This window comes from Lithobates pipiens, unplaced genomic scaffold (genome assembly GCF_037356315.1).
Source record: "Lithobates pipiens isolate NorthernLeopardFrog02 unplaced genomic scaffold, aLitPip1_a1.2 Scaffold_8, whole genome shotgun sequence".
Taxonomy (NCBI): domain Eukaryota; kingdom Metazoa; phylum Chordata; class Amphibia; order Anura; family Ranidae; genus Lithobates; species Lithobates pipiens.
Window position 1 is genome coordinate 453268524 of NW_027507903.1, and position 13532 is coordinate 453282055.

Here is a 13532-nt window from a genome sequence, read left to right on the forward strand (position 1 = left end):
AGTAAGCTCCCAGGAAACATTGCAGGGCTGGGGAAAGGAGAAAAACAAGCCTACTCCCACGGGAGTCGAGACAGGAAGTGCCCATAGAAATTAAAATATAAAAGGTAATTACGAAGATGTAATTTTTTTAAAGCGGCTTAATAGCATCTATGCATTTAACTGATTGGGGTAAGAAACTTAAAAATATGTCTGAAACCCCACTTTAATGAACTGAGATACACCAATTGCAGCAAGAACCAGCTGCGCTACTGAACTTGCTAAAGACATATTGTTTTCAGAAAGAAGTTCCAACTTTTTATCGGCTGGATCCTTTAACATCAGTGCATTATCCACCGAACATGTGAAATTCTTGCTCACTGAGGGGATTGCAGCATCAATTGCTGGAACACCCCATTTTCTTTCATAGATATCCTCTTTCATAGGATAAAGTGTGGAGAATTTCTTGGGAGGATAATATGGTTTATCCAGATGTTCCTATTCAGAATACATAAGCTTTTTCAGCCATGCAAGAATAGGAAAAAATATCCCCAGATGGGAGGTTTTAATCAACCCAATTAGAAGTAGGTTCCTCAAGAGCCTGCGCTGCAGGCAGCAAAAAGGTTGAGTAAGGGAGTACACAAGCAACCGGTCTTGTGATGCTACTCCTTCCATATTAGGATCCTCAGAAGAGGATAAATCAGTATCTTCAAAATATTTGGGAAGATCTACCTGATCCCCAGCCTCCTGCACCTCAATAAGAGGGTCCTGAGCACTAGATGGTAGTCTGCTAGGTTTAGCCCCACTATGGAGAGACATCATAGCATCAATCTTTCTAAATTACAAATGGTAGAAGAAAAAACCTCTTGTATGATATATATACAAGTGTTTATGCAACAACAGTTTCCCCTGATGGCTCAATATGACCAGCTGCATCCCTCTCAGAGGAGGATGACATTCTTTTGGAAATGGATTTAGTTTATAGTGAAAACCATTGACCCATTTAGAACCCTTAGAGGAGTTCCTGGTGCCATTACCACTCATAGCCTGAAGCATAAAGCAGAGGCACTACCAGCAAAAGAATGTACACTGCTAGGCTTTAGTCCAGTGCCATTAGCTGCTATTAATCCTAGCCTGGTAAAGTATAATACGTCAAAGGGAAATGCCTGTGTCACTAACCTGAACAAGTCATCCTCCTCATGTGTCCCTCCACAGCCAGCAGTAGCTACACATACACAGCGCTTTAACACTTCCTCCATGTGTGGCCGGCGTCTGACGCAGTTAGCCACGCCACCCCCCTGCGCAAATTACGCCCCCCCTCCTTTCCTTTTAAAGGAAAGTGTTTTCCCGCATGAGCAGTGGCTCAGGCATCCTGTAAAAACAGCAGACATGGCGGGGGGTAAATCCTCCACTGAGCGGCCACGCACTCTGTCCCTTTTTTTTTCAAAAAGGAAACTGCTTTTATATCAATCCCCCAAAGGGGAAAAAAGGACCAATATTGGGGGTGCAGAAGGAGAACCAGAGCCCTCTTTCTTACCGGAGGATCTGTTGTGGCCAGAGGAGAGGAGAAATGAAAGGCTTCTGCGCTCTTTCCAGCATCAGGAGGTGAGTGCTCAATAAAGTCCCCAGTGGCGACACAGGCATGACAGCATTATACATAGAAGGAGAAATTTCGGAGAAAATCTCCTGTACCTTTTCCTCGCAGCAGGGTTATCTGAGATAAAACACAATCTTCACCCTTCACGGTGGGCTCCATGACCTTTAGGAAACCTTCAGGAACAGGAGAACCTCAGGTACCCACAATCCTGGACCTGCGACAGCACCCTGCCAGTAAAAACTTTATGGCCTTACTGCCAAAAAGTACTGGATCCCAGGGTCCAGCTCTCTAAAAGAGAAACATTCGCAAGCGAAATCTCGTTTCTTCGGACACGAGGCCCGGGTACCATCCATTTAGCCTATGAAAGGATATCAGAACGGATCCGGTCAGTATGGCTAGCCCCAGCAGGGAAGCTTCCAGTGGAGCTCCGCACAGCACATCTTTACTCTTGACCAACACCTTAGACACTGGCAAAAAAAAACTGAGGACTCCCAGTAGTGGGAGGGGTTATATAGGGAGTACACTTCTTGTCTTAGGGCGTGCCAGTGTCCAACACCTATCAGTGGCCGTATAACCACAAAGTACTATAGCTCTGTGTCCCCTGATGTAAGAAATGAAATACCTTATAGAGCCCACTTCCTGTTTGTCTGGTAAATTGCCTAGGCTTGTGACATCATGCACAGCTCTATCTCTAGTGAGAGTTTGCCAGGAAGGAACGGGGGATGAGTCGTAAGAGGGCCAATGAGAGCTGCAAAGCTGCAGGTGTATGTCTGTGTAAATCCAGGAAGTGAACAGGCAGCAGTTTCAGCTTCCCACAGTTAAAATCATTACAGCCAGACTCTGTGGAGGGAAATTTCTGCAGCATATTTGGCAAGTACAGAATCACAGTATATATAAAATATGCAAAGTGGTTGGAGGGAAGCTTCAAAATGGCAAAGATGTTTTATTACAAATTATGTGAGCAGACTCCAGTTCCTCTTTGCTGAGGAGAAAAGGTATTTGGCAGTTTATATTTACTAAAATGATTACATTTCCATGTTCTGTGGGAGACCAGATATAGCAAATGCAGGGTCCTGGGTTTAGTAACACTTTAATGCATAGAATGTATTAAACAAAAAAAAACATTCTGCCTTTAGAATCACTAATTTCCTTCACCTGCCCAGGACAAAGCAGAGTTTGACTTTTTTGGAATCTTCTGTACAGTGAAAGCAGAGCTCAGTCTGGAAGTTGGAACAACACTAAAGCCAATAAATGGAACATTCTGAAAGGAGAGAACAAAGCGAACAGAGGGGCAATGCTGGTGCCTTCCACTGTTCATTTGGAGCAGGGGTAAGCAACCTCGGCCTTCCAGCTGTGGTGAAACTACAAATCCCATCATGCCTCTGATTGTCAGCATCTTGCAATGCCTCATGGGACTTGTAGTTTCAGAACAGCTGGAGGGCCGAGGTTGCTTAACACCGATTTAGAGGCTGATGGGCAGGGAGCTGACCAAGCTGTTTCTCCTAACTTGAGCAAAAAAAAAAAAAAAAAGTGGTGTTATCAAGCAGGCCTAAGAGCCGGTTCATGCTGAGGCAGCACGACTTGCAGCGTGACTCCCTCAGGCGACCTGCACGCAACAGAAGCGGCGACTTGCAAAACGACTTCTGTATAGAAGTCAATGCAAGTCGCCCCCAAAGTAGTACAAGAACTTTTTTCTAAGTCGACTTGAGTTACTCCTATTAGAACGGTTCCATTGTACAGAACAGAACCGAGTCTAAGTGTTTGGCAGTGATTAAAGACTGGCTTGACAGTGAAACAGCTCTCCCAGACACATCTGTGCATTAAGCGGTTTTTCTGTGATTCAGGCATGATGACATGGCACACTCAAAGCCATGCGTCACACCACAAAAGTTGCTGCTTGCTTGCCATTCCATTCACCCACTATAGGTGAAAGGGGCTAGAGCAAGGGTGGGCAATCTCAGCACTCCAGCTATGATGAAACCACAAGTCCCCTGAAGCATTGCACAGTTTTTGACAGCCATATACATGAATCCTAGAGACATGGTGGGATTTGTAGTCTCACCATATTTGAAGTGCTGAGGGTGTCTATTTCTGAGCTGGAGCATGAAATGCAGATACCAGTAGGAGAACCAAAGGTGATGTCCAAAATATACTTATGGAAAGGACAGTGAAAAGCTAAAAAAACTACTTTACTTTTCTAGATCCAGCTTCCTGAAAACTGGGACCAGACTACAGAAGTACCATTAGAAAGTGCACAGACCTGAAGCACTGAGCTATTTCCTGTTTCTGCTGTTTTATGGGTGGAATTAGTTGATGCATATAAGAAGTAAATTAGACTTTTTACTGCAGTAACTAGTTCACAAAGGAAAAGAAGAATTCAAAGAAAGAAAAGAAGCAGGACCAGGAAGTATAAAGTGCATGCATTAGAAGCATTGAGCTTAAAAACAGTGCCCAAGGCACATCGGTTCTGTTAAGGGCTGGACGTTAGAAAGCACAGCAAAGAGGTAAGCTTAAATAAAGCTGAACTCTGGGCACAAAACTTTCATTTATATTAAATATTTGTCAATAGCCACACAGGAAATAAATCTACTTTGTAAGCACCAAACACCTTTACAAATCTTCATATTACCTTGTAAAAGTAGTAGTGACTTTATCACTGTGCTCTACATAGCCTGTGCATAGAACATAGCTGTGAAAGGGGGAGGGGCCTAGCAGGACCACCCTCTACAGTCTGTCTGCAAAAAACTACAGGAGGGGGCGGATACCCGACCAATCACCCTGCACAAGGAGTGAGAGCAACAGTGACCAGTCTTTATTACAGGAAACCCCTGAACGAAGTTTAAACACTGGATTGCTACAAAGATCTGCAAGAAATACGCAAATCACACCACATAAGAATGCATATTTGCTTATTTTACGATTCAGTTTTTACACTCCACACCAATCATTCTCTTTTTCATAGATAAATTCACAAAGCTCTAAAAAGGCCATCCGCTGCAGGAATCCATCATGCAAAGGATACTACAGAGATTCCCTAGAGCAAATCCTTTCAGATTTCCTGATCAGTAGTCCTCAATCGGCTTGGTGATGGGTTACAGAGAACAAATATTTTGCTTGGCAAGTAAAAGATCTAATTGTGTATAACTAGGTATAAGTCAGGAAACATTTTTGCAAAGAAAATAAGACATTAAAAAGTTTTGTGTTTATTTTTTTTATATATTTATTTATGTCAAGCCAGAAATCTCAAGGCAGCTAAAGCTCACCTTTAGTAATAATATAGATCTGTATTTAATTAATTACTGAGTCCCAACACCGGCTGTTGCCTTATTTACAAAGGAAAGGGAGCGAGAGGGGGGAAAAAAAAAAATTGTATAAAATCTAAAATCAGTCACACTTTGTAGAGGATAGCAGCTGGAAAAAGGAGCCTCGCCCTCTACTTTATGGCTCAGCTAAAAATCCCAGAATCCTCTGTAAAGCTGAATGAGAGGATTGTAGGAATCTTAGTTAGCCACAGAAGACTACAAGGAGCCTGCCTTAGGTGGGTCAGACCTTGCTGCTAAGATCTGGGGACAAGCAGCACTCTGGAGGATGAAAAGATTGGGAAAAAGCAAAGGCGCTGTCTGTGCCAGGATTACCCAAAACGTAATCTGTTATAGTCACGGTCACCGCCGAGTGGATACTTTATTATGCTTAAAAAAAAAGGGGTTAAAGGCAAAGCAACAGGTGAATTGCAAAGTGGAGTAATGCACAGAAAGCATACGACAAGAAAAATATATGGCTGTCACTTCTGACCACCTTCTGGAAAAGCTTGTTTACTGACTCAAGATGATTTGTCTGTTTTCAATACTTTGAAGTCACTGACCGGAAACATATATGCAGATAAGGTCAGGAACTCCAGAAAGGACTAAAGTCATAGGACCACCATAACAGGATAAGAATTTCCAGAAGCTGGTCAGCATATTTAGGTTTTTCTTTAAACACAGAGGGGCAGATTGTGATAGCGCCAGTTGATCTGTGGAGCAAACATTTCTGGTGCCAGCCTATGTGAGGAACTAACTGTACATGAAACATCTTGTTTAGAAACACTGGGGAGCTGGTACCAGCCAAGCTGGGAGACAGATTGTGCAGGTGATGATCTTAATGGCAGAGCATGCAGGTGCAAGGATCATTATAACACAATCAATGCAGACCCAAGCCTCAAGAAATGGCTAGCACAGGAATCTGGAATCCTGTGACACAGAAATGAAGGGTCCCAACACTTATTACCAACATGGGTGGTAAGGACCCAAACTTATTGTGACACAGCCACGTAGGGCTCCAGTCGGGTTACAACACAGCTGATGCAAGCCCCATTTCTGGTTGTGGCACAGCCACTAAAGGCCTCAGTCTAGTTGTGACACAGTCGGTTCAGACCCCTTCCTGATTGTGACACAAAAGTACAGGTCCCTGTGACCAAACCAGTGTTGGCCCTAGACTAGACGTGACACAAAGCATAGGACGCTTTAAAGTACAATAATTCTGCAAAAGCTGCCCATCTCAACCCCCTGCAAAAATCTTTTGTTCATCTGTCCATAGAGCTCTTCCTTGTGTGGCCCTGGGAACTGTCAGCCTCTCCACGGAACCTCTCCGGGTCCAAGATCTGCTCCTTCCCATGAAAAGGTTGTCAGCCATGGATGATGGCCTTCCCATAAGAATAAACAGAAGTTCTTTCATGCAGTGCTCAGCCAGAAGAATTTAAATGGGAAAGACTGGGCAACTCCAAGCAACTGTCAAAACTATGGGATGTGGGCAAGCATCTGTAAGGGTTGCTTGGGAAGAAGGTGAATCCTTTATAGTATAACTGTACTATAAACCGTACTACTTTGTGACAGAGCGCAAGTCCCAGCTTCACTATGCCATATACCAATATTTCTCAGCACCACTAACATTTTTACGGATTTCCTTCTTTCAGCTGTGACATATACTGATCCGCAAGACATAGTGTACCATTCATAGAAGATGAAAGAAATCCTAAAAACGTGTCTTGTCATGGGTATTCCATAAAACTGGCACACAGTAATGAAGCCAGCCTGGCTGTAGCACAATGTGGCCCTGATGATACCCTATCACTCGTGTAGTAAAAATGCTGGTCTACTTTATGCAAAGCAGCAACTGAACAGACGAAATCACAAAAATAGATAATTTCTCATATATATTATAATTTAAAAAAAATGAAATCCTTCTCAGGCTGTGGCATTGGTGCCCAGTCAGATGTCGGTGAGGGCAGGAATGTGTTAATGTAAGTAGGGATAAGTGTGTGGTTATTCTATTACAGCCAGGTGGGATCTGGAGCCCAGAATTAAAAAGGGGAGGGGGGTGGACAAAGCGCTCTGTCGCGTACCCTGATGGCAGACAGTGTATACCCGCTTAAACCTGTCTGGTACATAAAAGGCATTGATGCTCCTTATAGAGCAGTCTCTTCAGACCTTAGCCCCATTCCCTCTACAAACAGCTCATCTGTAAGTTCATTTATAAAAGATTTAGGTTATGGAGGACTAGACACCGCTCTCCAGCCCTCCAGGTTGCCTCCCCCTTCTCCCCCACACTTTGCCATCATGTGTGCAGAAATCCTTCATATCCCAGAATTGGGTGGGACAGGGTGGATAATGCTTTTACTTGCTGAAGTTGGCAAAGTTTGCAAAGGCATCTTGTTTGGGAGGCATGGCTACAGGTGCCAATCCCACAGACATTCCTATGGGGTTGGGCATTCCCATCATGCCTTGGTTCATCATTGGAGGGATTCCTACAGCAGACATCCCCATGGTGCCGGTCATCATGTTTGGGATACCCATGGCTCCTGGTATTGGGCCAGCCATCAAGGGGCTAGTTGGAGGTCGGATGGGCATCATGCCTGGGCTTCCACTAATGTTCATACTTGCAAAACCCTGTGGCAGCATCGTCATAGGCTGTTGTAGATCTGCGGGAGAACAAAAGAAACAAGGTGAGGTTTCATATGTCAATCTGCTGATCGGATTAAGTGGGACAGAGACAGTGTGATGGGAACAAAGCTATAATGGACATACAGTATATCACCGATGGAATAGAAACCAAGCAGCTTCCAGGATTTATTGTCGAAGCTTAATCGAACAACCTACAGATGACTGAACCCTGCCTCAGAGTACATTTTAGGGCTTGTTTGCACCAGGTGCAGTGCGGTAATGTATGAAATCGTGCGTTTTCCCATACCACACAAAAAAGTGCTGCCTTTTTCAGATGCACATCGGTCCCAATAATTCTTAACGACACCACCAGGCATCTAGCAAACGTGCATACATTTGTGCCGGCTAAAACACATGGTGCTGCACAATTTTAAAAATCATGCTGGCACCCTATTTCGTGTTTCACACGCATAGAACAGCTCATTAAAAAAAGTGACGTGTGGGCGCTCGGATGCACCTCCTGGTGTGAACTAGCCCTCAGACTGATGTGAACCAGGATTGTGCACGATTCTGAAAAGAGGTTGAAAAACGCTGTTCTAGAGTATTCCCCTTGACTTCTCCCCTGGCTGCCACATAGAAGATAATAGGGTCAATTCACAAAGAGTTACCGGTAAATAAGGGCTAATAAAATGCGGTAAAATACTGCATGCAGTAACAATTGTGCAAGTGTTTACTTCTTTAAGAATTTTGTTTGATTATATTTAATTCAGTAATTTACCGTACTGAGCTGAATGCTAAGGAACAGGGTGGGGTGGGGGGGGGGGGGGGACCCCCCTGGCAGCTGAATGTAAAAAAAAAATAAAAAAAAAAAATGAATGCCAATTAAAAAAAAAAAAAAAAAAAAAAAAGAACCCCCCCAGTCCATACAAGGGCCTCATCCCCACAACCATAGCTGTTTGTTGTGGTGGGTCTTTCTTATCGGGCCCCCGAGATACTGCGCCCCCCCCCCCCCCCCCATGGAAGGAGTATGGTGCACCAAAAAGTGTCAAAAAGTAAAAAAACCGAGACCGTTTTTGACAGCTCCTTTCATTAATAAAAACACAGTGTCCCCCGATGTAAATCAATCACATCAACCACGCTGCCCATGCACTGACTTGAAGAAAAAAAAAAAAAAAAAACGCTCCAAGAAGGCTGGCTGCCTACTGCGGGCTCCGACTATGCTTTTTTTCCGATCATTTTTAATTGTCGCCATTTTTTTTCTTACATTCAGCCATCAGCAGGGAGACCGGAAAAGGAGTCATCTGTTGTTAAGGACGGGGCAGCCGGCTTCCTCCACGCTGTTTGACAAATACCGCATGTGATAACGCCAGAAAAACCCTGGTGGTAAATAGTGGATTTTTTTTTTACCCTGTTCCATTTTTGAATTGTACTTAAGAGCTTTTAAAACAATATTTACCAGCACATTTTTTGTGTGTGGTAAATACCGCATAATGGGTTTTTTTTTTTGGACTTTACAGCAAGCAATAATTTATGCAAATGAGTCACATGACCATGTTATAGCATGCGCTAAACGTTAGTGAATTGACCCCTTTGTAGGGAAGTGAAACCAGCACACAGCAATTTGACACTGCCAGTAGAGGAGAGGGCTATGATGTACAGGAAGTGAGGGGGGTAGGTAGTCCAAAGTAAATTTAGAGCGACAATTTTGAAAAAAAAAAAAAAAAAAAAAAAAACGCATTATTTTTTACTTTTTGTTATAATAAATATCCCCCAAAAATATATTAAATTCCCCCCCCCCCCCAGTTTAGGCCGATACGTATTCTTCTACATATTGATTGGTTTGCACAAAAGTTATAGCGTTTACAAAATAGGGGATAGTTTTATGGCATTTTTATAAATTTTTTTTTTTTACTAATAATGGCGGCGATCAGCGATTTATATTGTGACTGCGACATTAGGACAGAAACATCAGACATTTTTGGGACCATTGTCATTTATACAGCAATCACTGCTATACAAATGCAGTGATTCCTGTGTAAATGACACTGGCAGTGAAGGGGTTAACCAGTGGGTGACAGTGTAGGGGTTAAGTGTTCCTAGGGGCGTTACTAACTGTTGGGGGCTGGGCTTTCTTTTAGTGAACACTGATCTCAGCTCCAATCACATGGAGCAGAGATCAGCGTCACTTGTTGCTAGGCAGAACTGGAAGATGCTGTTTACAACGGCATCTCCTAGTTCAGCCGCCCTGTGAGACGATCGCAGGTATGCCCGCGGCGATAGAGTCCGCTGGAGCCACGACCGGACTCACGGGGGTCCCGACCGACGTGCTCGCGATGGCAGGGGGGCAACTTTAAAGGGATGTACAGGTACGCCCATTTGCCTGCCCGTGCCATTCTGCCGACGTACATGGGCGTGCGCCGGTCGGGACGCGGTTAAGGTGGTGACAGGGTCTCTAAAGAAAAAAAGTGGCTTAAAGTATTTTCTTCTCAGATTATTAAAATCTCAATAAAAAAGTAGGACAATGCCGCGTACCAATTCAAGGTTCACGGCACACTATTGCGTAGTACTGGATCTCTGAGCATGGAACAAAGAAAAATGGATTTCCAGAACAAATGCACAATGGAACTCAAGCCGCATACCCCAGCGCTTTTGTTACTCTACTCAGCTACTCCATAGCAAGTAGATAGACAGATTTGCTGTGAGGATCACTTACTCTGCTGTTGCATCATTGCGTTGAGAGAGGGTTGAGCTGGTTTGCAGGGCTGCATACCGGGTATCAGGCTATCGAGGGAGATGTTGACGCTTGGATCAGACCAAGTGGATGGCAAATTCTTTCCAGTTTTGTGGTCTACCCCAGATATCGGAAGCGTGTTCTGTTTCTGGAGGGGCTGAGAAATAAAGTATTAAATGACACAATAAAGTGAAGTATCCTACAAAAACAGGCCATTACAACAGATGGTTGATTTTTCTGTTATCCCATAGAGAAAATCCAAATTTTTCCAAACAGATTACATGGTGCTACAGTTCTGGAAGAGAATTGGCCTCCTGATTTATCTACACTTGTTCTTCTATTTAAGTTCATGTACCTCAACAAGTATTGCAGGACCTGCATGTGCAAAGGACTTAGTGGAACATCAACTGCCTTCAAGACACTACACTATTAAAAAATTGGGCCTTAGTAGAATGGAAATTGCCAAAGCAATATTAAAAAGAAAAATGCTTTTTGATGTGTTCTACTACAATACAGGTTCTTATGATACTCAGATCCTATTTAGGGGCAAAGCGAGTATCTTTGCAAAGAATGCCCCCAACCCACTAATACTCATCTTACCAATGGCCAATGCCCCCTCCGTTCCCTTTTTTGTCACACTGAATATATACTTCAGGGTATGGGGTGACCTTTCGCCAAAATGCTTGTTGCTTGGCTTCCATGCCAATACTTTTTTGCTGCACTGACCCGCAACAATTGTGTGCGCAAACCAATTAGTGTACACTTTTTGGTTAAAAAAAAAAAATAAAATCCGAATGTCATGTGGCAGAATACATTTTGGCCTCAAATTATGAACAAATTGTATTTTTTTTTTTTACTCTATATTCTTTATAACAGAAAGTAGAAAATATAGTTTTGCAAAACGTTGTCTTTTTACGTTCACAAACTAATAAAAATCAGTGGAGATCAAATATCACCAAGAGAAAATGGGATTTTTGTACTCGCCATAAAATCCTTTTCTCTGAAGTTCATTGACGGACACAGCTCCTTTAATTCTTGATCTTAGGGTTATCACGCCACCTTCAGGAGAGGACTAGGCAGAACATGTAAAACATGTAAAAACAGCAAGACTGCACAGCACCGGCCAGGGGGCGGATCCTCTTTCTATAACCTTTCACCCTGCTTCCTGTAGCTCAATTCGTCAAAAAGCAGTACAAACAAAAAATAGGAGGGGTGGGTACTGTGTCCGTCAATGAACTTCAGAGAAAGGGATTTTACAGTGAATACAAAAATCCCATTTTCTCTTTCGCTCATTGACAGACATAGCTCCTTTAATTCTTGACCTTAGGGACGTCCCCAAGCAGTGTCAAAAAACGAGGGGTGGAAACAGAAAAACATAACTTCACCCAGAACAGAAGGAACACCTCAACGGCTGCCATCAAAACATGCGGCCAACGTATGCATCAAAAGATGCGTTCACAACAAACTTGTAACTGAAAGCGTAAATTGCAACCTTACACAGCCGCCTATGAAACCTTGCAGCCGAAGCAAGCATCCGAAGATACGCTTACGTCAATTTCGCTGTCCAATGGAGAGGAAAGAACGATCTCCCGGACCGAAGGCCAGAGACCCCAGCCACCAGAGCAGGGAATCCCTAACTGGCTCACCCGAATTTGAGAATACAGGGATAATGGAGATTTGTTCCATTTTGACAAAATCTCCTTTTGCAGGACTCGAGTGTGAAATTGAGCGTACGGTACCGCTTTAAAAGTGGCTACCATGAGGAGCAGAACTCGCATGCAGAAGTGCAGCGATGACCACCTGTGGTTCACCAATAACTTCATCGCAACTTGAAGAGTCTGCAGCTTTTCTGAAGGGAGAAAAACTCTTGCTTCCAAGGAGTCCAACAGTAAGCCTGGATACTCCAGGCGTTGAGTCGGCACAAATACCGACTTCTTTAGGTTCAGCACCCAACCAAACTCCGGAGAGTCTGCATGGTGATCGCTACATCCTCCCTTAATTCTTAGACGGAAGCTGCTCTCAGAAGGAGGTTGTCTAGGTAACCCACAATTCCGATCCCACGTTGCCTTAACAGTGCCAGAATTGGAGCTAACGCTTTACTAAAGACTCTGGGTGCTGATGTCAGGCAAAAGGGAGAGCCACAAATTTTTGTACTCCTATTTATGTTTGTACTGCTTTTTGACGAACTGGGCTGCAAGAAGCAGGTTGAGGGGTTATAGCCAGGACCGCCCCCTGGGCGTTGCTGTACAGTCTTGCTGTTTTTACATGTTCTGCCTAGTCATCTCCTGAAGGTGGCGTGATAACCCTAAGGTCAAGAATTAAAGGACCTGTGTCCATCAATGAATGAAAGAGAAAGCTCTATTTGCTATCCATTTGCATACAGTGTTGCATGACCAAGAAATTGCCAGTTTCAGAACAAGAAAAATGCCTTGGCCATGGGGGGGGGGGGGGGGGGGGGTAAAAGTTCCCAGAGGTCAAATGGTTAAAATGGGTCTTATTTGTGAACTTGAAAAATTGAGCACTGTAGAGTTTGTTGTGTCCTCTTGTATACTGCTCCTACCATATTTGCATGACAAATTAAGAAGCTACAATATAATTTTTCTTGCCAGTAATTAGTGTGCACCCATCAGCTGCCCTTTGCCAGTCTGGCCCACTTTGCCTGGCTATAAACTGATAAAATAAAACGGTTTTCTAACAAAATTACCATTACCAGGTTTGCCCACTAGAATACAGATAGGACTTACTTGCGATCTTGACATGGGCAGCGTAATGCCCATTGTGCTGGAGGTCATCATTGATAGGTTCATGCTCTGGGATGTGCTCATAGTGGCATGTGGGGTTCCCATGAGGTCAAAGAGGTCTGGAGCGTTGGAAGGAACATGGGTGGTCTGAGTTGTGGAGCCAGCATATAACTCTGTACTATGTTGCGTTCCCCCAAACAACTCTGCTGAAGGCGTGGTGGGGGTAGGTGCCTGTTGGCTGAAGGCTGCCCAGTCTCCAAAATCTCCATTACCAGTTGCTGCAGGAGCTGCTACAAAACAAAACAAAAACAAAACAAAAACAGCAACAATAAGGTCTGAAAATGCAAATAGGAATGTCTGAATATATTCTAGAATAGTAGAAACTCTGCTTGGCATTTTTAGTGTATCCTGTCAAGATTCCCTCAGCATCATAAGTGGGAACGTAGCTATTCAACTTTTTTGGTCCTTTCACTGGGATATCTACAGAAAATGCATTAGGATCAACACAGTGATCTTTTACTTGGATAGTTCAACTTCAACCAAATCTTTTCTAGAGGTAACTTTGTAAG

At 43.6% G+C, this 13532-nt stretch overlaps 1 protein-coding gene across 1 annotated transcript in view; it reads right to left on the reverse strand.

Annotated features, from left to right (window-relative positions):
- Nucleotides 1-4753: 4753 nt before the first annotated feature.
- Nucleotides 4754-13532, reverse strand: part of CLINT1 (clathrin interactor 1) — a 131231-nt gene continuing 122452 nt past the window's right edge. Inside the window, exons 10-12 of the mRNA XM_077468413.1 lie at nt 12967-13253; nt 10205-10379; nt 4754-7529 (exon numbers count right to left, since the gene is read on the reverse strand). Coding sequence (XP_077324539.1) covers nt 7225-7529; nt 10205-10379; nt 12967-13253 — 767 coding nt within the window. The 3' untranslated portion in view covers nt 4754-7224. The remainder of the gene's footprint in view (nt 7530-10204; nt 10380-12966; nt 13254-13532) is intronic.